This window comes from Sycon ciliatum, chromosome 1, assembly GCF_964019385.1.
Source record: "Sycon ciliatum chromosome 1, ocSycCili1.1, whole genome shotgun sequence".
Lineage (NCBI taxonomy): Eukaryota > Metazoa > Porifera > Calcarea > Leucosolenida > Sycettidae > Sycon > Sycon ciliatum.
Window position 1 is genome coordinate 40,779,068 of NC_088643.1, and position 25,972 is coordinate 40,805,039.

At 46.7% G+C, this 25,972-nt stretch overlaps 1 protein-coding gene across 3 annotated transcripts in view; it reads right to left on the reverse strand.

The window, feature by feature from the left end:
- Positions 1-4,567: 4,567 nt before the first annotated feature.
- The window catches only part of LOC135825884 (brefeldin A-inhibited guanine nucleotide-exchange protein 1-like), a 29,854-nt gene continuing 8,449 nt past the window's right edge, over positions 4,568-25,972 (reverse strand). For 2 of the 3 annotated variants that reach the window (XM_065338530.1, XM_065338524.1), the window contains exons 11-37: positions 25,210-25,309; positions 24,880-25,043; positions 24,622-24,730; positions 23,752-23,965; positions 23,411-23,522; positions 22,059-22,093; positions 21,606-21,776; positions 21,182-21,266; positions 20,369-20,605; positions 19,818-19,946; positions 18,757-19,066; positions 18,456-18,549; positions 18,061-18,101; positions 17,562-17,731; positions 16,838-16,989; positions 16,426-16,586; positions 15,636-15,921; positions 14,876-14,999; positions 14,067-14,105; positions 12,012-12,147; positions 10,897-11,075; positions 9,396-9,867; positions 8,903-9,051; positions 8,372-8,594; positions 7,720-7,858; positions 6,462-6,579; positions 4,568-6,027 (exon numbers count right to left, since the gene is read on the reverse strand). In XM_065338530.1, the coding sequence (XP_065194602.1) occupies positions 5,893-6,027; positions 6,462-6,579; positions 7,720-7,858; positions 8,372-8,594; positions 8,903-9,051; positions 9,396-9,867; positions 10,897-11,075; positions 12,012-12,147; positions 14,067-14,105; positions 14,876-14,999; positions 15,636-15,921; positions 16,426-16,586; positions 16,838-16,989; positions 17,562-17,731; positions 18,061-18,101; positions 18,456-18,549; positions 18,757-19,066; positions 19,818-19,946; positions 20,369-20,605; positions 21,182-21,266; positions 21,606-21,776; positions 22,059-22,093; positions 23,411-23,522; positions 23,752-23,965; positions 24,622-24,730; positions 24,880-25,043; positions 25,210-25,309 (4,284 nt within the window). In that variant the 3' untranslated portion in view covers positions 4,568-5,892. The remainder of the gene's footprint in view (positions 6,028-6,461; positions 6,580-7,719; positions 7,859-8,371; positions 8,595-8,902; positions 9,052-9,395; positions 9,868-10,896; positions 11,076-12,011; positions 12,148-14,066; positions 14,106-14,875; positions 15,000-15,635; positions 15,922-16,425; positions 16,587-16,837; positions 16,990-17,561; positions 17,732-18,060; positions 18,102-18,455; positions 18,550-18,756; positions 19,067-19,817; positions 19,947-20,368; positions 20,606-21,181; positions 21,267-21,605; positions 21,777-22,058; positions 22,094-23,410; positions 23,523-23,751; positions 23,966-24,621; positions 24,731-24,879; positions 25,044-25,209; positions 25,310-25,972) is intronic. The other variant, XM_065338536.1, reaches the window with a different exon arrangement.

A 25,972-nucleotide genomic window follows, 5' to 3' on the forward strand; every position in this document is an offset into this window, starting at 1 on the left:
GTTCACGAGGTGTATGTCGCGCTGGAAACGGAGTGTCTCTGTAAGTGTGTATCCCTGGTGATGTTTGTGCCCGCTGCCTGGACAGCACTATATTCTATAATAAGTGGTGCTCTTCGGGCACAATCTTCCTCAGCCCTAGTACTCAAGCTCAACTGATGAGGTGTGAATTCCCCGAAACACTGTGAGTGGTGCTTTCTTGCAGGTTTGCCGAGTCGAAGGTTCGATGGACTTCTCGTGTTCTCTGGATGGCAGTCGTGACTCAGACTCGTGAGTCAGTCAAGTGTCAAGTCGTCGGCGGAATAGCGCGAGCTCCAGTATGGGAGCAAACCCATCATTATTACTATTTAAATTTTGAATAGGGCACTCTAGGTCTAAGGCCTTTTTACAGGGTACCCTATGTCAGTATGTGATCAGGAGTTGCATTTGACACCTCCGACACCGGGCGACAGCGTCCCAAGAGTACTACAAGGCGGAGGATCTAACGTCTGTTACGTGTTGAAAACAGACCGATCAACATGTTCTATCAGCCTGCAACTGTGCAAGGCTGCAGGGTAGATCTACCCTCTACACATACATGTACATGTCGACAGCTAGCTACACTACCCTACAATACAGTACATCGATTGTCATTTTTAGTCTTTGTAGATCTAGTACATGATGTACCATGATGTACAGGCTACAGCGATTTTTCCCGCGGTTGCAAATAAAAAACAGGCGGATCAAGGCCCACAAATACAATTACAAGCAGGGAGTAGTAAAATACAGGGAGGTGACACGCCACTAATCGTGATTTTTGATGGGTGCCTCGCGCTTGTTTTTTTTTCTTTCGCAAAAAAAGATGATCTGCTGAATCAATCTTGAGTATTTGTTGAAGAACTAATTCCGTGAAAAGGTCTATCCATCTCATGGAACAGCATTTGTTTTGCTCTTGTGATACATCTCTGTCATCGTCATATGGAAAGGTACCACCCTTCCGAAATTCGTCCCGATCGACGGCATGGAGCAATAGAACGAAGGTGATTTCCTTGAGAACAATACGTGTACGATTGGAGATGAAAAGCGAGTGCACCGATTTCGAAGTCGAAAAAATCTCTAGGACACCACACGATCGGCACTAAGTTCTCCTCAGTTGTGATCAACCAGTACTTTTCTACCTTCTTTGTGATGATGAGCATTTCATATTATGGTATGCTAGAGATTCGGGAGTTCACTTTTCGGAATGAAATGTTCCTAAGTTTGTCAAGGATTGAAATGCGGGCTACGTCGTCGTAAACAGCTTGTATCGACACAGGAAAAATCTACGGCACGCAGGGATATCTCCCAAAGTGATACCACTCTTGCTGGACTTCTATCCTGACATAGTGGTAGTTTGGTCGACTACCAAACTTGTGAAGGCAGACAATTGTTGGAAAATTCTCAGCGCTGAGTTTCTACGGGCTGCAGTAGGAGTCTCTTTGGTGGTAGGTATTTTACTACTCCCTGATCGAGAGAATCCTGATCCGCGCGCGTGTCTACACACTTCGGTACCCATAGTACCCCAGTCTCACCCGCCGGGTGAAAACGGTGCTGAGGCAATCGTCAAACTGGCCGTACATGCTCGTGTCACCTCCCTGTATTTTACTACTCCCTGATTACAAGGGCTTGGCGCGCGCACCGACTGACATGACAGCGCGGCGGGCTCTACTCTGACTCTATGTATGTCACCGACGGTGCATGCACCGTCTTCAAGACTAGAGTCTTGTCATGTCAGTGGGGTCATGATGCAGCGCGCAGAAAGGGTAGATCGATCGTGTAAGGGGTCGTTGCAAAAGTTTTCTGTCGTCCCTGAAACGAACATCGTTCATTTCGTACTTGGACCCCCTCCCCTCCCTCTGAAACGAACACAGCTTGCTATGCTGAGCGACGAAAATCGCATGCATGTACATGTCATATGTACAGTGTCGGTCGACTTGCGATTTTGGCTCGCACCCCCTCCCCCCCCCCCCCCCCCCCCCCAAATGAATCATGTTCGTTTCAGGGACGACAAAAAACTTTTGCGACGACCCCTAATGACAGTCTGTAAAGAACTGTTTCACCATGTTCACTGGCACTAAAAAGACACTGGTATCACGACTATGTACACGGTAGTCTGAAAATGGGGATGCTGGCATCTCCCGATCCCCGAGTGCATCACCTCGACCTTTCCAGGACTTCGCGGTATGCATGCGCTCGGCTGACGCGTTTGGCCGGTGACTTTCCAGGATCCGATTGGCTACACCAACCCGAACTTGGGATTCTCTTGGAACGAAAGCGACTGGCGGTTTGAAAATAATTAATTACAACAATAGATATTTCTCCAAACCATTCTCAGCCATAATATTTTAGTATTATTGAATGGTGTATGCATTAGCTCCGCTTCGTTACTGTACTAGTGCTACCAGTATGTTGTATTATCGGCAACTTACCTAGTGAAGCACTATGAACACTTGCCACCAAGTCTGCACGAATCTCAGCGCGGGAGTGAAGACTTCAGCGGCAGTGCTGGTGCTTTTCCTGACTGTCGCGTATATTCTCTCCGTAACCAGCTTTCAGTCGCATCTACCACACGTGGTAAGGTTCAGCAAAACAGGAGTTGCACCAGCAGCAGCAGCACCACCAGCAGTAGCAGCAGCAACAGGGCCAGAATATCTGCATGGTGTGAATTCTGATTGTTATGGAGATTGGAAAGGGAAGGTGGGTCTCTGGTGGATGTGGCTGTCCGGTCGGAGAAAGGAGCACCCGATGACCGTTGCCGGAACCGGAGTTGCTAGTTGGGAAGATGTAGTGGCTCCGTTGTCAACCTGCAAGCGTGACACACACACAGTGAACAGCAAGCCAAAATTGCCGAGTGGCAACCACGCACCTGCGGGACCACACAAGAATGGCGTGCGCAATCCTATACCTCCTGTTTCTGATCAACTACGCCCGAAGCCAATCCAAAGTCCGCCAAGGCCCAAGTCCAAGCAACAGCAGCAAGAGCAAGTATCGCAAAGAGCGGCAAAATCAGTGAAAGGTTTGATTCTATTTATTGGTCACCCACGCAGCTGCTCGACTCTTGTCGGTTCCCTGCTTGATGCACATCCGCATATCGCCATGGCTCATCAGTTTGATTTGCCAAGGCGCTGGAATGGTTGGTCTCATAAGCAGCAACATGACAGGAAGTTTGTATTTGACCAACTCTTCCAACAAACTCGCAGTCAATCAGTTGCATCTGGAAAGTTGCGATCCGTTAGCCCCGGGGAGAAAGTGCCCCCTGGTAGCAAAAAAAGGAGAAACTACTTCTACAAGGTGAACGGGCAGTGGCAAGGGAATTTCGAGGACAACCTTTTGTTTGTTGGCGACAAGCATGCCGGGGAGAATGCACGGCTAGTGGGCTGCATGAAGCCACGGCAGCTGAAGCAAGGGAACATATTTGATGATGTGTCGAAATCACTGGACGTTCCTCTGGTATTTGTTCATGTGATGCGGCATCCACTCGACACTATCGCCACTGAAGCTCTCAGGAAAACCAATCTTCGAACGGTAGTCAACGGTGAAGTGATCCTAAACAACACTAAACTGGACAATGCTGCGGAAATTGGGTACGGTGTGTCTCTGTATGCCCGACGAGCTAATGCAGTTGATGAAATCCGGAAGCGCTACAAAACTGTCGACATTCGTTGTGAGGACCTGGAAGCAAACCCGGAGATAACCATCACTAAGTTATGCGGTGACTTGGGAATCAAGTGTCCGCAGTCATATGTCAAGGACTGTGCTAGGATTGTGTGGGCCAAACCATCTTTGACACGCCAGCATGTATCTTGGACACCAGGCATACTGGATGAGCTGAATAAGCAGATTGGCTGCTTTGACTTTATCAATAACAATTACGACCTTGCAGTGTGAAGACTATTCAGAGTGATACTTGTCCAAAACTTTTAAAACTCGGGGCGAGTTAGTCCTATGAACTACATGTATTTCCATCTCTCCTAGACCATGCGAGCGGCAGTCTATAGTTTGGTTGACCAACCTGATTTGATATTCAGATCCCACAAGTTGTGCGTGTATAGTTCTGCAAGGTGACGTGCAGTTCCTACTTGCATTGTACATTGCATCGTCGCCTTAACTTGGATTCAGATACACCACTGCCCACTATAAGTATAACCGCCATAATCAGCATAATCAGCCTTGCGGTGTCCTGGTCTATGTGTTTTCAACAGGATTTTTTTCTTGAAAACCTTGAGACATACCTTGCCTTGTGTGTTGAGTAATGAGTGTGCGCAGATTATTTTATTCATAGCTTTATTTATTAATTTAATTTATTTTACAAGATGTACAACTCACCGGCTTGTGCCTGTGCTCGTATTTTACGACTCCTTGGTTTGCACAGCCTCTGATCATTTCCTTCGACAGAGTAGAAACGAATGGAAGGTTTCATATTCGAATATTCGAATATTTGCTTGAATGCCAATTCCACGAACGAACAAGTAAAACCCTTTTGTGAGTTTTGTCCAGGCTCACTCCCCACTCACATGCACCCACCCACACACACAGAGAACACCATCAGAGATCAGCTACGATAGCCAATGTTGGAACAGGTGACACGGCGCCATCGAAAACGACTGGCGAATATAATAAAAATAAAACGAAAAAAAGGCAATGCATGGAAGAGTCAAACCTAGGGGAAAGCACAGCACAGCTAAGCTGCTCACAGAGCTGCAAGAAGGCTTGCAACAAAGGAAATGAGTGAGTCACATAACACACAGCAATGCATTCCGTGAGGCACCCGCCTGACCGCTCCATGCATACCACGTAGTCTTACTAGGCGTTGCATGCTCCATGGGATGATATCTTCAAACAAAACTACATGTACATGGCCAAAAAGGAAAGGAATAAGATTGAGCAAATATTCAGTTGAAAAATAAGGCATAGAAATAAAATTATGTATAGACTTATATAATATAATAAAGTGTGCGACGCAGGCTGCAGCATACCGGACAAAATCTCTCCCGCACAGACAGAAGCACGTACACATGCTGGGGCACGAGAGCATTGCCAATATGGTGCGATGGCAGTGGCAGGGGAAAGGGTGGTTAAATGTACACGTAGGAAGGCAAATAGCCACCAAGGCCGAGATGACAACGAGAAGTCAGCTAGAGCATGTTAGCACGGGTAAAAGGCAAAACAACCAGTAGTAACACGGTGAGGATGGTAGCTGTAAAGAGCGGACAATAAAGTGATACTATCTACAAGATGGGCGAACAGGACAAAGTAGACAAGCAGCAATGAAAACAACAGTGCTTACAGAGAAAATGTAAAGAAGACAGAAATCTCATCAGCATGAAACTTATACAAGACCCGCCGGGCCAGCAGCGAAATGGAAATTTCAACAGGGAAATGAAGAAAACAGCATACAGAAAAAATATCCTATTCAAACCTCACACTGACAGCCAGCAGCAACTCCATCATCTCATGCTAGCACGAGATTGGGAAAAAACTGAGTCCCAGCAGGCAATATGGTGTGAGTTATATTCAACTAAACACGGACAAGACGATACCAGCGACAATGACAATGGCACGAACGCCTGTTAACATATACTGTGTATTCGAGGGTGTGAAGTTGCTGATGCACACACGCACGCACGCATGCGCGCACACACACACACACACACACACACACACACACACACACACACACACATACACACACACACACACCAGCACAGCAAGCCACGGGACACAATAGACAAACCGACTATCTAGAAGAAAGGCTACATTTGACAGGCTTGTTTCACCGCTACCAGCAGAGGCTGAACACCAAGCAAGCCAATAGGCCAGAGGTACAGGTCTCGTGAGTGCACTGCACAAGCTGTCAGCGCACTAGTGCGGGTACTATCACCGTTTGGCACAGAACCGTAGGTGCATATCCTTCAACAAGTTACGCATGGTGCAGCGGATCTCCGGATCCAGCTCTAGAGGTAACATGTCGAACAGTATACTCGCCTCCTCGGACAGCAAGTGACATTCAAACTGTGCAAAAAACACAATAGCATGTGCAAAAGCTGGCATAAGATAAAAAACCAAAACACTCCTGAGAAAGACAACAGTCCACAGGTAAGCAATTGCTTGTTTTGTTCTTTTCTTTCTAGCTGTCGTGCGACGATACTGTAAAGTACCATGAGAGCGTCCGCCTCACCTTGATTTTACAGCCAGGGGAAGGAAAATTGTGTGGCAGAGTGCAACGATTAAAGTTTGTACGGTGTGAGAACCTCAGTGTACTAAGGTCGCACTTAGCATGTTCGTGTGTGGAGCTCCGAGGTGAACTGAGTACGGATAGATTGCACAACGTACAATGTGTGTACACGGTACGTGTCGTATATGTATGTGCTACAGACAGGACATCACCTCTACACAGGAGCACGAAAGGAAGTAACGGGTTAGCTGAGCAGCGTGCAGACACTCACCCGGTCACTTTGCATGCTTCCAAGGCGATCGAAAAGCAGGAGCAGTACGCCCAACCATTCATGACGTTGCTTTTGTGATGACAGCAAGCAGAAGTATGCAATGGCTGTACGCCATACGCTAAGACAATACAAGCAGCACAGTGGTGCACGCGCACACGCACATGCACACACACACACACACACACACACATGCACACACGCACACACGCAGACATACAGACACACGTATGCACACACTCACACACAGGCACAGACACACACGCAGACACAAGTGAAACAGACCATTAGCTACACATAGGTACCCCATGCATACATGCAGCATGGGTTACATGCACACATCACCCACATACATCCAACGACACATGCAAATATCACGGGTGAACGTTTCCAGTTAAATCCCGAGTTCGAGTACTAGTACTTTCTCCGATCGAATACTCGAGTATAGTCAACTTTGCTAATAACGACTGCGGATATAATGACAATTCACGAATAACGACAGAATTGGCATGCCCAGAGCAAAGCCCCATCTAGCTGTAATACACATAATGAAACTTCGCGAATAAGGACACTTTTCCGATGCCCCGCCGAGTGTCGTTATACGCAAAGTTGACTGTATTTGAGTGCTCTCCATCTCCTACAAATCACATAAGTTACGAAGAGCCTGAAGCTCACATAATACAAGCCCCGATAGAACATATTGGTAGCCATTTTCTAGAGCATGTGGATTGGAGGGTCATTTGGGTTCTCTCTACTACTGTAAGTCTGTAACAATGTTCACCACACACTGCACACAGCCTGCCCACATTAAGATCTACTGCCTGCTGCTCTGAAACTGCCGATTTCTTTAAAAGCAACTGCACATACTGAGTAGAGTGCATGAACGAGTACTCACACTTACTCAGACTATGATTATTTAAAAAAAGTCGAGCGAGTTGTCGGGTATTCGGGATAATTGTTTCACCCCTAGCAAATACACACACTTGTTACACGGGCATTTTGGCTCCTCACCCAGGTGCAAGACCCACCTACCACACACAGACGCGCGCATGCACACATGGCTGTCAAAAATACAAAACAAAAATTCGACGGTTACACATGGCTGTCAGGGAGCACTAAAACACTGCACCGTGGCCATGCTATTCAGTAAGCTGCCTTTAGGAATAGCAGCAGCAGCAGCAGCAGCAGCAGCAGCAGGACCAGTGTGACCATGGCCAGCAGGGTACATGCAGAAACAGAATTCAGCCTCCTCAGTCCTTACTCCATGAGCTGCAGCTCCACAGCATCCCAATGACTGGAGAAGCGCTCGGCTTCATAGATGAGGAACAGAAGGCGCAACGCACACGCAATGCTCGCCACCTCTTGTGACCACATATTGGGTTTCAGACGATCCATAAAGCCTATCAACAACCACAACAGCAACAGCACACCACACAAAAACAGGATCAGCAACCTAAATACCAACACCAGTCCACCAGCAAGCACCAATGTACAGTGAAACCTGTCTAAGGCGACCGTTCAAAGGACCGTCCAAATGTGGTCTCCGTGCACAGGTGGTCGCCCCATCCAGGATCATCTGACTGGAAACAACTACCCCTAGGTACTAGTTGCAGTGGTCTAGGACAGGTGGTCGCCTTATCAGAGTGGTCGCTTTGACAGGTTTCTGGTAATACTTGTACTAAAGCCACTACAACCATACAGTGTAACCTACGTGGAAACAACAATTAATTATAGGTTGTCTACTAGCGAGGGTAGACCTGTATTAGAGAAAGGGAATTCGGAATGCTGCGGCACTCATCGTGCGCAAAATCGATCAATTATCATCATCATGACACATAGCATGACACACAGCATGAAACAGTTCTTATAACTCTAGCAGTAGCAGCAGTAGCAGCAAGATAACAACAACTGACCTGCTTTCCACAGCTTAGTTCTCAAGTCCTCATTCTGGTTAAATGACTTGGCAAAGTCATGTGACTTCAGTAGCATGTTGACCAGGGATAGCAGCTGCTTGGCGTTGAGCAGGGGTACCATGGCAGAGCCACTGGATGTACGCACCATTTCTACGCGAGTACCAGACTGTGCTGGGCGCACCATGGGCGAAGGCTGTGGTGTGCCCGTCCGTGGATGACTCACCTGGTCATCAAGACACAGCACACGATATATACGACACACAGGACATGAACACATGTCATGCCATGCACGCGGGCACACACACACACAGCACACATGTGCACCACCCACCCACACCCCAAGCGCATACACACACACACTCACGCACACGCACACACACACACACACACACACACACACACACAGAGTAACACACACACACACACACACAACACACAGAGTAACACACACACACACAGAGTAACACACACACACACACACACACACACAGAGTAACACACACACACTAACACAGCTGTACATGTACTTACTTCATGTGATGCCGCGTGTATCAGCCGTGTGTCTTCTTCCTTACTCGTAACTGACGAGAAAAGAATGTGATCGACTGTGCGAATTAGAGCACGCTGTACTTGACATCGGATGGTCAATGTAGCAAACAGCCGACGCTGAGCTTCGTCTGCTGCAGATTGACATCCAGAAAGCAGAACACGTAACATATTTGATGCCAAGTTGAATTTGTCTTCTTCTACGTCCTGGTCTCAAACCTGACACAATACAGGTGAAAGGAGGGATGTTGCAGAACCTAGTTGCACTGGCTTGCAGGCATAGTCGGGGCAGAGTGGAACAGTCTAAGGCCATGATTGAGCAGGTTAAAGTCGTACCAAGTAGAGGAAAGATTTCCGACTGTGCTTTGACTTGGTACGAGGATAAGATGGATGCAGGACATGGGATTTTCAGTCTTGGGCCACTTAACCCTTATGACCAGCAAAACAAAACACCAGGAACAAACAAGTACTAGCTTACCATTGGCTTGTACTTCTTTCTTCTTAGCATCAGAGATGGTAGATTGCTGCTGTTGGGGCTGCAGTGAAGTTTCCTGCTTCGGCCGAAGTGATTTGCCATTCTCCGGCTGTGATTGCTGCGGCTGCTCCTCCTTTTGCTGCTGCTGCGACGACAGTTGTGATGCATCATCAGCAACTTCAGCGGGTTGTGATACATCAGACATTACAGACAGGCTTTCGCTATGCACCTGAAGGGCCGCGCCCTCTGCTGCAGCTTCAGGCCTGTTTTCTTGCGAGCTGCCCTCCAGCAGTTTACTGTCCGTGTTTACAGAGGCTGGCTGAACAAAGGGCTGCTGACCAATCGCACGGTGAATAGAGGCGGGCGAGTCCTGTGCTCCCCCTGTGTCAGTACTGCGCCGAGATATCTCCGCTGAGCCAGACCCGGAAGCACGTGCGGCAAGGTCCGCACGGCGTGGGATGGAAATGGGAGAGTGCTGAAGGCAACAGGGAACGCATACAAAACATCTTCACCTCAATAAGAATAAAAGTATCAGAAAAAAGTCAAGCTCTGAAGGTCCTAATGCAACAAGCCTAAAGCAATGGGAATAAAAAGACCCCTCTGCTGTACATTTATACCTCACTGTTGTAAACAAGTTGTAACATCACCCACTGATGTAAGGGCAACAATAAGGAGCAGTTTGGCCATTAGGCAGTTCAACAGCAAAAAGCAAATAAGACCAGACTGCGAGGGCACGCCAAGGTGCACGCACATAATAATAATAGTAATCATGTTGAGTTGATGTGTTGGTCACTGCTACACTATAACACACACACCATGACACTGCACATCGTAACACCGCATCGTCATCACTGTCCATCCTGGACGACAAGCGCCAGCAAGCGTGCACGATGTGCTACGTGTGTCCAGCAAAAAGCATGCTATGGCCGGTCGGCAATAGTGTAGCTAGACGTGCGATTCTCCTAACTCCACGAAGGACCCTGACAGTGCTCTAGCATCTACATGTATGACGTGGTTACTCTAGTTGCAGGGAGAACTCTGTCAGCAGAAGATTTTACTACTTTCAAGTACCGTGTTTCCCCGAATATAAGTCGCATCTTTTTACAATAAACTTCTTCAAGGGCGAAGGGGTTGGGACTTCTATCGAGTACGACTTCCTACTGATGTGTGAATATAGTGAAACACAGCTATTGGTTCAGACTACTGAAACATCGGGGTGCGGCCTATAATCAAGTGTGACTTATAATATATAATTGGGGAGATACTGCACATGAATACGACCCATTTCGTTCCTGACAGACTTTCCACTCAGTAAATTCTCCCGTTCTACTCTCCTAAAAAACAGGGCAATATCAGAAGAGAGAGAGAGAGAGAAAGAGCGAGAGAGAGGGAGAGGGAGAGAGAGAGAGAGAGAGAGAGGGAGAGAGAGAGAGATAGAGATAGAGAGAGATAGAGAGAGATAGAGAGAGATAGAGAGAGAGAGTATGCTACCTAGGTGTCTTACCGGGATATACTGTGTAGTGTGTGGCTGCCATGTCAACAGCTTGTGAGGCACGGTGTCCTCGAAGATTTTCTCAACACACTCTATTGTTTTATCCCAGATCTGCTCATCGAATGCACCGCCATTGCTCAGTACAAAGCTCTCCAGGCAATCCAGGCCTGCAGCCGCCAAATCTTTATTCTCTGCGGCAGTATCAGAAGAAACAGCATCAGCAGCAGCAACACACACACAAACACGAGCGCGTGCACACACACAAACACGAGCGCGTGCACACACACATACATTGCACGAACAGGTACATACAATATGCATCAATAGTACATGACAAGTGGAGTGTGCAGTTCTGGTGTGTGGTGGCTTGGGCACACTTGCTGCTTTCAACATTGTTATAATGCAGGGCATACGATTCTAGAACATGCAAGCACATCGTTGTTGCAATGCAAGGTGTACAAAAACATTCAAGCACATGGAGCCTGCACGACGGAATCCTGAGCTTTGCTCTGTCTCCTCACTACTCCTCAAAGGTGAAATGGATATGTACCACCTGCAATATACAATGTTTGTACAAGGTACGTGCTATAGAGCCTTCAGACAGGACTCACTCATCCACCACACTTCCACAATATGACCACAAAAGGGTCCAGGCGGTGGGGTTCTTTTGCAGTGCTTAACGGTAATAGAGAGCATACAGTATGAACTGTCGCCAGTGGCACAGACAAACTAACGTACCCATGTAGATGCAATGTACGGGCACACATGCACACATACCCGCGACTACACACACAGGCCAGGAAGCATGCATGAACTACAAATGAGAGAGAGAGAGAGAGAGAGAGAGAGAGAGAGAGAGAGAGAGAGAGAGAGAGAGAGAGAGAGAGAGAGAGAGAGAGAGAGAGAGAGAGACAGAGAGAGACAGAGAGAGGGAGAGAGAGACAGAGAGAGAGAGAGACAGAAAGAGAGAGAGAGACAGAAAGAGAGAGAGACAGACAGACAGACAGAGAGAGAGACACACAGAGACACACAGAGACACACAGAGACAGAGAGAGACAGAGAGAGAGACAGAGAGAGAGACAGAGAGAGAGAGAGAGATAGAGAAAGAGAGCGCCTGGAATTCTCACCTTGCTGGGCACACCAGCAGAACTGGCCAAACAGATCATCCAGCAGAACTGGCACTAGTTTATCGAAGTACTGAGTGAACACGTTGACAATGGCCATCAGTGCATGTGGACATGTCGTTGTCATCCATTCAGATTTCTACGCACAGGCAAACGCACACAGAAACAGAACACACAACAGAACACACAATCTTACAACACATACACAAAGAACCTGCCAGAAGATTACCATACTCATGTGAAACATCAGGGGAACAACAGTACAATTATTGACTCAAGCTCTATCTCAAAGAGTGCCAGTAACAGCACATTCATTGCCTCAGCTCTATCTCAAAGAATGTCGGTAACAGTTTAACAAGTCTGTGCCAGCACCAGTAAGTATACTCATGTAAATAAGATAGGGGGCAAAGGGGTGTTCCCAGGTACCGTTTGGATTTCGGTGATCAAGTCAGTACGAAACAACACTGCTGGGATTGTGTATTCCATGCGGGAGTCTATTATTTACAACTCCAAGCTGCATGCCTGTTGTTGCATCTTCGCACCCAGTAGATCTACCTCTGCAACTACCAGACTCAAATCAGTTGGCGAATCACAATGTGATATCAAAATGCAACCTGAGAACAGATAGATTACTATCATGGTTTATATGAAAATTGCGCAAAAACTAAAACATGGCTGCTAGAGGGTACCCGATAACCCGCCTGTTAAGAAAATTACCCGTTCGTTAGTTAAAGGTACACCCGTTTGACCCCTAAAATAAGATGGTGCTCTTCCCAAGGACTCTAGTCGTTTGACACACAAAGAGCAACAGGTTATACGCGCTGCAAGAAAAGTATTTGGGAAAAAGGAGGTATCAAGAGTACAGACCTCTCTCCAGAGGGTGCTACTCAGCACAAATCTGTCATAACTCGTTTCCGGAATTACGTTATTTTTCGTGATGCAATGCACCTGCCTGATACACGCAACCGGATCATGGGTAAAGTCAACCTTGCATCTCGAATGCATGGGTGGTCGCACCATGGAAAACGGTGTACAGGAAATCTCAGTACAAGTGGCGGCAGCTAGCTGTCAGCAGCTGCACACTCTCGTCAGTTATGTACATGTGCTATTGGTTAGATACTATCGGTGATAGCAGAAGTGTTATCATTCAGAGGATGAACAGGTACATTGCTCGTTATATGTAGAACCTGTACAACTGTACAGTCCGCTTATTATGATGCAATAGGATTCCATATGTCTAAGTATGTTGCTGCATATAGCACCAGCATCAGCATGACGACATGCATAAGCCAGTGTCAAGTCAAGGTGTCAGGAAAGCGTGAGCTCCCAGGCAGGGAGCAAGAACGATTTCTTTATATATTAGTGAAGTTGCCGCCACTATTCACAAGAATGGTTATCACAGATCAAACTAGGAGTCACATGAATGATATTAATTTTAGCCTTTTTATTACAGTTTTAGGCACAGGTTGAGAATAATGGTACTGTCTGTAGATGGCAGCTGCCTACAATGCAAGCAAGCCCTGCTAACCGGGTATTGAGTGCCGTGTAAACAGAACAAAATTCTACTGCGTCAGAATCTCGTTAGGTATCCTGGAGAACGAGTTACGTGTAGGAATGGTTACAAATCCGTTTATCACCGAGCTGCAGAGAGTGCTCAATGTCATCAACAGAGCGTAGAACATATCATCAGACAACTCATTTATCTGATGATCGACTCGCGGCATGAACATTCGGAGTTACAACCAACCTGAACGTCCTTCGCCGAGTAGACTGGTATGTTAGAATGGATACAAATATCCGGTTGCTATTCGGGCAGATACTGTTGCTTGAAAAACCGGCGACGGACGGAACATTGGCCAAATCAAACACTCCAAGATGCACTGTCGCTTGCAAGCATTGTGCATATTATTAATAAATTATCACTCGGCACTGAGCAAGATTAGGAAATTAGCTTTCACTTCAAACTCAATGTTACACAAGGCGAGGCAAGGGTGTAGGGACTAAGAGTTATGAGAAACATTGCTTAGCAAACTGCCAAGATAATAAAACAGCACCCACCGATGCAACCTCCTGTGGCGACAAATTCCAGTCTTCCTCCTTCACAGATAATGATGGTAGCAAATGCATAACAAGATAGGGGAATGCACAAAAAGTAGATAGAGATAGAGAAAGACTGGGTTAGGTATGGTGATATCAGGAGCACACTAAGTAGTTCATCCATTATACATGGCGAGAGGAGGCAAAACAGAAGCACATGGCGATAAAGATATGACAGAGGCTGATGCTGTACTGGCACAATCTACAAGTAAGATGAAGGCAATGACTGATATGACAATGGGGGTAGAGAGCAAATGACAAAGAGTGGCATTGTCAGCGGACCAGCTTAACATGCCGGACATTGAGCATGGTGATAACACGGTGTCACACAATCACCAGCAATGAAAGCACTGCCCCGGCAGGGCAAAGCTGAATGGCACTATTTTCAGACAATACTGATTATCCATGCACAACACAAACATTAAATCTTTTATACCTCATGACACACACACACACACACACACACACACACACACACACACACACACACACACACACACACACACACACCTCAGCTAGCCAGCATGCATAAGAAGTACAATGCATGACATAGGATGAACAGAGTGAGCAAACCAATATTAACTTTAGAAGTACCCCAACCCACCACCACCTGCACCACCACCACCACCCAACAAGGACACTGGACAGAGGATTCAGGATCTGCCAGATGTAGTCATGGCATGCATAGGATGATGTATCAGTATGGAGGAGGTGATGCAGAAGACTTATAGCAGAATACAGATCACAGGCAGCTGTTGAACACAACATACCTGTGCCTCCGGTAGCATGGTATTGTCGAAGATACGGAATACCACCGAGAACAAGTCTTTCCACCAGTGAATGGTGAACTGATGCCCATAGCTCTTCATGATATTGAACATCACCGTCAGAGCACTGTACCACAGACACGGAGAAGAACACAAACACTCAGTGTGCACAGGATCAACAGCAAGTGCAGAAGCAGCAAAACACCTCTTCATGTGTACAGATTCAGCGCACGTACTAGTACATTGGGGTTGACAACAACACATCACAGAATGCACACATCCATCACAATAGCACACCCACATGTAGCAACTACAACTAAAAAAAGTGTGGGCAACATGTACACCCTGATACGGTGCAGTGTGATGCAGTGCTGCAGTAGGCACGAAATATTGAACGAGACTCAGCCAGGGTACATAGTACTGACAAAATAATAATCAACTGTGGTATCACCCCGGGGGAAAGCTCAATATTTGATTTATCCCAAGCGAACTGTTGCCCTCCTTGTTCACTATTTCGTTTATAGCCTTTGCAACTTTGATCTCCCTACTGGACGTGCCAATATTCAATATCGCCCGTTCAATATTATTCTAAAAGGTGAGCGTGCAATACCAGGTAATACCACGCACTCGCTAAGGTCGCTGATCGGCTATCAACATGGGTACAGTCACGTCACATGCAACAAAATCCGGTCCAGTACAGACCAATGCAGCACAGACCAATACTGCAATAGTGTAGATTCCGTCTCATCAGACAGCTACTAACCGTGTCCGGACGTCCAGCTTACACCGACTGACAATATAGGAGAGCTCGACCAACACGGGGAACCAGCCCTTTACCCACACACGATCTTGCGCATCCACAGTCTCTTCATTCGCCTCACCAAACAGCTCCGGCCGTACAGCCAGCTGCTGCCCACAGAGGTCAATTAACTGGATGGCTTCCATGCCAGTGTCGGGGAAGGCAGTGTTGCACGCAAACTCGGATAAGCACTTGATGGCATCCTGGAAAGTCTCGATCGTTGCTGCAAAATGGTCGCGGAAGATTTTCGCTGCGCACATTCCCAAGCAACACGGGGACAGAAATGAGCAACCAAACAGAGACAAGGACACATAGGCAAGGAGTGGTGAGTGGAAGAAACAGGAATACTGTAGAAGCCATTATTCTAACGAGCCGCAAATATAACGATTTCGTAAAATTGACAGGTTTACGTGTACCAAAGGCAACGATTCTCACTCATTTTCAACGTTCACCAGCAACAGCATAAGTATCGATTTCTGCATTATAGACTGGGATGAAGAGCCAATTTCTGTATTATAGCCTTCTATTTTAGCGACAGACTTCTCCTCGTTAACTCGTTACATTTAGCACTTTGCTATTATAAGGCTTTTACAGTAGTACGCAGTGCACATCAACAATTACATGTACACACTCCAAGTCTCGGACTAGTCTAACAGGAGTCTCACTGGTGACTAGGTGTACAATCCGACACCCTCACCTCAACTATACAGGTATATACAATCAGAGCGTACTGAAAAGCCAAAACTCAACCTACTTATTCTAAAGAACGCCTTCTCAACAAGTTTCTCATCGCGATCTGACGCAGCCTTGTGAAAGACGGCAAAGATGTTGACCCAACCAGACTTGATGTTGTGTACTTGCTTGCTGACCATTTGTTCTGTGCAGCTGACGATCATGTCGCGGATCATCAGGGAACTACACACAGCACAAACACACACACAGAAAATACATAGGCAAAGCCCATCTGCTACATGCACAAAGTTAGACACACCGGTACTCAGCCGTAGCAACTGTCCGAAGTAGAACACTCTGAAACTCTCTGAAACCAAGCCCAGGGCAAACAAGGTCTGCTCACTTCAGTACGACATGTATCCATTGCATTGAACGTAACGGCGCACTGAAAAAAGAAAGAAACAAAGGCTAGTGTACTTGCTGCCGTCACATACCCAGTTCTCTTCATGACATATTCAAACGGCTTGAGAAAGTCTTTCTGGAAGCGGAAGTTGGCCAACTCGCCCTTCTCCAAGAACTTGATGGAGAGCTGGCGTAGAGAGTCGATGGCGAAGAAGGCTATGTCATCGTTAGGGTTACAGCCAACCTGCAGCAAACACAAGCATGCAAATAAGCGATACAAAGCATTACAATAGTCAGTAGTCACTGTACCAGTCTTCTTTGAAGTGTGTGTGTGTGTGAGGGAGATCTAGCTTTTGCCACCTGTGCAGTGGGCAATGGAGCAAACCAGTTCTCTGGACTTAGCTCTGAAAATTCACATCCAGTGGAAACTGTAAGTGCTCGCAGAATGCACGAACATACAGCTATGCAATCGTTAACATCTAACATGAAAGATAGGTCGCTGCTCTGAGTTTCAAGGGGAGATCTTCCGGCAGACGAAGAAACAGGAAGAAACAGAAGAGCTCCCTAACTGTTCATATCAAAAATCACGGTGAAAAGCACAACACACAGCTATGATCTACATGTAGTTTGTAGGAATAATCTGTCAAGCTGATCCTCAATCAAGAGCTAGGTACAGTGTACCTACTGTCACACAATTACTAGCTACATATCGGTGTACGATCACTGCCTATGTACCAACGGACACTGGCACATACTGCAGTACTGCAAGAAGTACAAGCATGCAGACGTGGCATATGACTGTAGGAGCTAGCTAACCTTGTTGAAGTACTCTCCGAGAACTGCCCAGATACGCGACCACTCCAAACGGATACGGCCCATGTTGTAGTAGGAGATTTCGACAATCTTGGTCAAACAGAACATGCGCGGCACTACCCTGCTTTCCAACTCGGCCACTGACACTGAGCAAAGTGCTCGAACAAAGTCAACTGCAACACAAAGAGCACAGACAGGACAGACAACCATCATCACACTGTGACCGCATGAAGCTACCAATGAGCTGAAGTGGCAGCTGAAAGAGCTGCCAGCACTCACACTGAGATGGATCAACGACTGAAGTGAAGAGAGCAAGTCACAGCCTGCAATTTCTCACGTATTCCCTTCCTCACATGACATAAACAATTGCATAAAAGATAAGATAGCAATACAAGAATGCCACTGTACCAGACAGGCCAGTGTTGACCAACTACAGGAGAAATCATATTAAAAAGCGACAAACATGTAACTGCAAGAGCTAGTAATAAAGGAGAGAACATACCAATCGCATCACCGTCCAAGAGTGACGAACTGGTGAATATTCTGCAAAACACCAACACACAAAATCCCACATATTAATAATTATACTATTATCGTATGACAGGGTCATGTGTGAAGTCAATGAAACTGGGATCTTGCAGCAGTGTTTCCTTGGCTATACTATCAGGATGGTAGGTACACATTGCAATGTAGCAAAAGACACAAATACAGAATTCTCCCATCGTGTCAACTAATAGTTCTGCTCAACCAGAGACCGGAGGTTAGTTGATGTCAATGTACTGGGTACTGTTGCAAATGGATACTCCATTCGACAGGTCAAGTCTGTGAGACAATTAGTACGGTACAGGTACTTCATCTTTCCTCAACCTGTGAGAACAGGTACTTGATCAGACATACCTGTCCACAGCCACCACCACACTCTGTGAGCTCGTTTCACCCATGGACTCCTGAATGGTGGCAAGAGTCTTCTGATCCATTTTACCTCTTGCACCTAAGCAAAGCAAGTGTAAAGAGAGCAGTTGCAAAGTGTTACCGGTATGATCAGCACCAGCAAGCACAAGCCAGATAAAATAGGAAGTTTGACAACACAGGGCAAAGATCTGCGTCACGCACACGCGCGCGCACACACACGCACGCGCACACACACGCACGCACACACACACGCACACACACACATACACACAAGTTCACAACACACCTTCAAGAAGCTCATTGGCAGCAGCTGTCGAGTCTCTGATGCCCATTGGTCCACCAGCACCACCACCATCCGTTGCTCCACTACTGATATAGCGTGTCTTCACTCCGGTACCGATAAGCTGTGCAAGCTCTAGCTGAGAGACAACATTGAGAATCTCATGCCAAGACTCTTGAAGGTAGTTGCCTTCCGAATGGGCTACCGCAATCAGTGTCTTGATCGTCTCAATGTTCTTCGGTTTCATCTCTGACAGGCCAGTGTTGGTAAGCAGTGTGAACTTGGCCAACGACTGCACAAAGGCATTGCGCTCGAGCTGACAACAAACAATATCATGCACACACACACACACACACACACACACACACACACACACACACACACACACACACACACACACACACAAAAGATCGCAATTGTTACGCTTTCCGATGGCCGTAAGATAGTTGAAAGCGTGTCTCTGTGCGTAACCTCGACGGTCACGGTTGATGATCAAGAGCGTGTGCAAAACAGATACATCAAAAAAAGAGATTCACTCTGCAGTGGCCTACCAAGTCTTCCTTGTCCCTATTTCTATCTTGCTCATCACTTGTGATCAAGAATGTTCTCCAGGCTGGCTTGGAAGCCCAACCCGTGGCACAGTTTTAAATTTAAAAAAAGGTTTGGCACACATGGCAGGGTGGTGGGCCTGAAAGGCAGAATGCCCGGCCAGTGCTGTTCGGTCATCATTTCAGACCACACACAGTCTGCAGCACCAGGGATTCCAACAATCCAAAAAAGCCTGCACACAAAGCAAAGGGCTTTGTGAGGACGTCAAGCATTTCATCTAGTTTCGCTGTTATAAATGATGCAAAACCACAGTTGACTCTGTTGCAAACGTTCAAAATTCAGGGCTACAAAATCAGCCTGTGTATGTCTATCCGAGCAATGGCTACGGATGCAAATTACAATCATTCGAAGTTCCCAAATCGAATGGACAGATATCTATGCATTCATCAAGGATAAAATGTACACATGGATACACCAATGTGAGCGTGGCTTGCACGTTGTCTATTCTAACAACTCACCTGCATGTTGAAGATGGAGGCAATGCGAATAGCACAGCGGAAGCCGTCCAGACACAGCGTCACCATCTGCATATCATCAGCATCTCGCAGCGACAGGCTGAGTGCAGCTAAGAACGGCGTCCAAGCCAGCTGTAACAACACCAAGGCATTCAGTGACAGATAAACAATAAACATTCATACAAGCACTAAAAAAACACAGTGGCAAACACTGAGAAGCAGATCAAATAGTACGGGGTCCAAGCATGCATCGGCAAAACACCTCTGATATTAGTCAAAACAAGCATGGCAAATAGGAAAACTGATTTTACAGTGCTACGCAATGACGGGGCGCTCTCGCAGTACTTGATGGTAGTAGTGGCACCGATTGGTTGCCGTCTTTCAACTGGTTTTGTGAGCAACCAACCTTCTTATGAGAACCGTAGTACATGTAGTATAAAACACACCAAGCAACACTCCGAAGAGCCCAAAGACAGCAATCGGTGCCACTACTATATGCAGGGACTTACTCGTAGCTAGAACGTGCCACCATCACTGCACACCTACGCACATACCTTAAACATGGGCCGCACATGGTCAATGTGAGTGGCGCTGGTGAAGCTGGTCTGTATGTGGCTGCGGTCTTCCATCAGCGCTTTCGCAGTCTTGCCAGTTGGACGGAGAGTGATCGCTTGGCGGGCAATCTCGTCATAGATGCCCTCGAGATACTCCGGTGGCAAGTCTTTCTGGTCGTTGATACCACGGTTCATTTTGATGTACTGCTCTTTGGTCATTTTGTTTTGACGCTTGATCTGTACATAGCATAGAAGCAAAAAGACTATTTACAAAGCCAACACAGCTGAAGCACAAATATCAGAGATGCTGCCACCCATGACGCCATGTGGCTACTTCCTCCGACCAGTTGAAACGGCTGCGTATCTCTGCGTGACTTTGTGCTGTTCAAACATGATGGAGAAGCTCTCCTTGACATGTGGTCATTACCGCCGGTTTGACCAAGTTTTCACGGATGATTTCCTCAATGATAGGCAGATTGGCCATCCCACGAGTGCGGGTCATATTTGTATACACAAAATAACTCAAAAGTGAAATGGGCTTCACACAAATTGAGTACAACGAGAAACGTAAGCCCAGCACCTCTAGAAACGGAATATTTTACGTTTCTCGGCAAGGGAGGATGTGCACCACAATAAGCTTGTCATGGAATGCAGGAAAACGGCGCTGAACGCAATGCAGGGTAGAGAAGTGGAACGTAAATGTGTCCATTTTCTCGGGACACAGTGTTATTGAGCACATGTACATGGTATGAAACTATCCTTTTAGAAGAGCCCGCTTATGACAAAAATTACTCCAATAGCTGCTGCATTTACCTTGGTACTGTGAAGATCAGTGGCAAGCATGATGATCGAATACGCCAACACATAGGCTGTATCGGCACTAGCAAACAATTGAAGGCTGTAGACAAAGAGCCAACAGAAAAACACATAGTCACCGTACATCAGCTTCAAATCAGGGTAGCACACGAGTATCAAGTAATAAGAAGAAAAGCTACAAAGCAATGGGAATACTACAGAGGGTACAGCACCATCCCCCTTTCTTGCACAGTGTACTGCTGTTGTTTCAGTAACCTTCCTTGGGAAGACGTTCAGCGCATCCGGGCATTCTACAGTTTGCATGGCTATTTCCTGTACCATGTCTGAAGAAACAGCACGCCGGTCCTTTGCGTGCCCAAACAAACTGTGCACCTGTGGTGGAGTACTTCATTTTAAAAACAATATAAGTGGGAAACCGTACCTGGCGTTGTTCTCACAGTATCGAGCAGCATACTTCTCCATCAGTCGATCAATCTTCTGCGATTCTCCGGGCAAGCGGAAGCCTGAGAGGAAGAGGCGGAGAGCTGGCACAAAGTCTATTCCACTGAAGTCCATTTGGTCGCAGTAAGAGTACATGACATCGATGCAGAATCTGTACGGGGAATAGCAAGGAGAATTCACATTGTACGTTGTAAAGCTGTTGCAAGCAGGGAGCATTGGCACAACTCAGCGGTGAAGACAAAAGAGAGAACACCGTGCACTGTACTGCACTGTATACTTGTATTCATACTCAACACAGTACACAAGAAATGAAGCACAGCAATTCTATGATATGTCCACACACACACACACACCACGCACGCACGCACGCACGCACGCACACACACACAAAGGCTTCCATCAGTGCTGCACATGGCAAACCAGTTACACTTACTTATTATTCTCTCCAAGGTACTCTCCAATAGCGACCTGCGTGGGTGTCGTTGAACACAACACAACACACACATACATGTACAATGATAGTCACAAACATAGCATCAGCTGTCCGAAGGTTGCTATAGACATGAAGCTTTGAGCAGCAACTAAGGCTGTGTTTACATGAAGCGTTTCAACCCGGGTCAGATTTCAACCCGCCATGTACACAAAATGAATGGCGCGTTTACATGACGCATTGCGCTTGACCCGGGTTGAAATTTCGCCCCGGGTTGATTTCACCCCCCCCCCCCCCCCAAGGGGAGGGTTGAAATCAACCCGGGTCAAGAAAATCGTACAAATGTACTTCTGTGCGTATCTCGCGCCAGGTTTGAACAGCACTGCACATGCAAATTTCGCGCGAACGGATTCACGTGACCATACAGGACTGTAGAAGAGGACTTTTGGCGGCATATCAGTATCTGACCCGGGTCAACTGTCTTCATGTAAACAAGAGTACATAACCCCCCAGAGTGTGCAACTCCACTATGGGTGCTGTCCCGACAGAATTTAAAGTTGACGTCATTTTGATGATGCAATGCGCACTGTACACGGATTATCAGACGAATCCGGAACCTGTGGTTGACCGAAGCCGATAGATCCTGTACAAATTATTGCAAAGAAAAACGTGTGATGCGTTGACACCCGTACACATGTTGTAAATCACTGCTGCAAGGAGCATTGCGTCATAAATAATGACGTCAACTTGAAATTCTGTCGGGACAACAGGGTATGTGGGAGTTGCACACTCTGGGGGGTTATGTACTCTTGATGTAAACGATCACCTCTTTTGTCTATCGTACAGACTTTCAACCCGGGCTGAACTCGACCCGGGTTGAAATTTCTCAAGTAAACACAGCCTAACCCTGAGTATTGTTTGTCTCAATCCAGGATCCGTGCCCAGGACATCGAGCACTGCTGCAGCAGCTGTTATTACTGTTCCTACACTGATTATCACATGACCAAGCACAATAGTGAACAAAACAATGTTCAACGCAAACTCTGATTTTCATGCACTCCGAAACCAGGCACTTGATGATTGCTGAGTGCAGGGAACTCGGGAGTTGTGAGGAACCATTCTTGTCAAGTGTTACGTTGATTCGTGTCTAGTCCCTAGCATACGGAAATGAGCACTCAAAGTCATTCAACGTACAATAGTCGTAATTTACCATACGCACTAGTGCTGAGCCTGTCCAAGAACTGCCAAGTTCATCAACAGGGACAAGGGAATCAGAAAGGTAACTGAGGTGTACTCAAGTACGTATTGCACAAACACAAGCCACACATACAGTGATGGGGTACACAAGACCTTACCATATCCAGCCTGTCATCAGAATGGAAGAACTTAGCAACGTCACTTGCTTCAGGACCGATTAAGCCATTTTCCTGGAGGAATTTCATTCCTTTCTTGGGATTTTGAGTAAACCTGTAAAAAGTGGAAAGTGGAAAAACGTCAGCCATGGGAAGCAATGAATTCGACCATATTCAAAAATTCAAATTGAAAGCAAACACGGCATATTTGTAGTTCAGAAATCCCAGCTCCAAGCATGCACACAGACACAGCCTCGGGCAGTCCCGTATGCGAACAAACAAACTAATAAGCATCAAAGTGTATCCATGGCATGGGTGCTAGACGCAACAAAGTCTCAACTTACTTCAAGAGGCCCTGCTCCATCAGATCCTTGCGCTTCTTGCGTACCTCAACCATCTCTGGGTTGTCAATGCTGCCGGACTCGACCGGAGTGGCCGCATCGACGGGGTCCGTGCCGTCATGCACCGTCGATGACGGGCGTGGGTGAAACGGACTAGGGCTAGCACGCTCATATCCACCACTCACTGCCGACTGGATGTTATCGACGGAGCCACGGTCTGAACGTTAACAACACAACCACACAACGGATAGGATGGAACATCTCTTTGCAGCATACTATTTGCACCAAGGACACACCTGTACTACATTATTTCAGCAATGATCTTTCCACATTTCGAAACCACTCGTTGGCACTTACCTCCAGGTCATACATGTACTAGCAAGAGCACAACAGCTCCCAAGAGTGTGCAGCTCCTGATACCCTTTCTATGGGGTACACCGACGGCGAAAACTCACATCACGTGGTGTAGTGTTGCAGTTGTACGTTTCCAGCCCGTTTTTAGCGAGCAGCGGAGTAATCAAAAAGAACTCTAACAAAAACTCACTGCGCATGTGCAACTCGCCAGCACGATCAGAGCAGATATTCAGATTGCATGCACGCTATCCTTCGTTTGTACGCAGTACCTGAGACATGCGATGTGAGTTTTCGCCGTCGGAGACCCCATACGCAGAGTTGCACACTCTTGGGAGCTTATTTACTCTTGGTACTACCCAGCTATACAGGGAAACATCTTAGTTGGGATTAAAGAGACCACAAAAGGCACAGCAGTGGAGAAGATACACATGCACAAGCACCCAGACACGACAAAGCATTACTTTAAAATTAATACTAGTAGTACTATAAGCCAGCAGCAGTCGCGCGCTTGTTACTTACGAGATTGGGATTCAGTTGTTGCCGATGCATGAGGTGCTCCAGGGTGCACATACAGCTCTCTGCTCCATTCCACCATGCAGCGAAGGATGCTAACAAAGCACTCGATTCCCTGCAAGCAGAAAGGCAAAAGTGCTGAACGCATGCACCTAGATATATACCGACACATATCAGTAGATGCAATGAAGAATGTATGGCAGTTGAAAGCATACCCCGCGCGTGTGTGTGTGTGTATGTGTGTGAATGCGCATGGTACACTACCTTCAACTGCAGAGCCTTCTCCTGTGCTGGAGTTGGGTTGCCAAGCGCAATGGCTTTGTGTCCTTGTGCAACATGGGCAATGTCACGTACAAGTCGCTCAAAGATGTTGGCTAGCGATAGGTCGCAATCATAATTCAGATAGATGTCAACAATGCACTGAGCGTCTGCAAACAACACAGCCGGGGAGAAAAAAAGAAAACAAACCAATATAAAGTTACTCCATCTCTACCAATACAATCATGTATAATAAGTAAAGGACTCCCGGCCTAAAAGACTGCCATATCTGGTGTTACAATGCGACAGGGAAAAGAATGCTACCTGAAAACTCACCTCCGCTTATTCTTGTCAGAGCTTGCATGACCAGCCATTTATGATGATACGAGCTGTTGGCACTTTGCAAGATGTTCAAGAAAACCTCCTTGAAGAACACCTGCAAGCAGATGCATGACACAAGACAGTCTGGACTAGACTACATGAATCTCAACAATACAGACTACAAGCTGATGTTTGCACCCAAAACTGCTTAGCATACCATGGCTAAGGAATGAAACAAGCTTCAGGTTCTTTACAATCAACATTCCAAAGTCACCACTAGTACTTTCATTGGCTTATCTTCAGGTGGACACAGGCAGAAGAACCTAAACCAGTACAACAACCTTTAAACACTGTACAGGTGATATAAGCAGCAGTAGGCAGATAAGCGAGAACAAACACAGAATAGAAGTGATGATTCTCACGCACATAGAAACACAGTAAATCCTACAGTTATGCACTAGTGATGGACGTGTGACGAGGTACGGTCAGCGTGATATGCATATGCCTGTGACCACCTAAAGAGAAGACAATGAACGTGCTAGTGGAAACTTTGGGATGTTGTTTGTAATGAGCCTGCATGAAGCTTGCTGTGTTCCGTAGTCGAATTGCACTTTTGTCTTCAAGAAAATCCACTTTAGCTGTGCCAGTTCAGTGGATACCACTGATTTCTGTGAGTTCTGTGCGACACAGGTTGCAGAGAGCAGGCATACAAGGGTGTAGGGCCGCCAAAAAGCCGTGAACAACATAAAACGCCTTAAACTTGCACAGACACACAAGA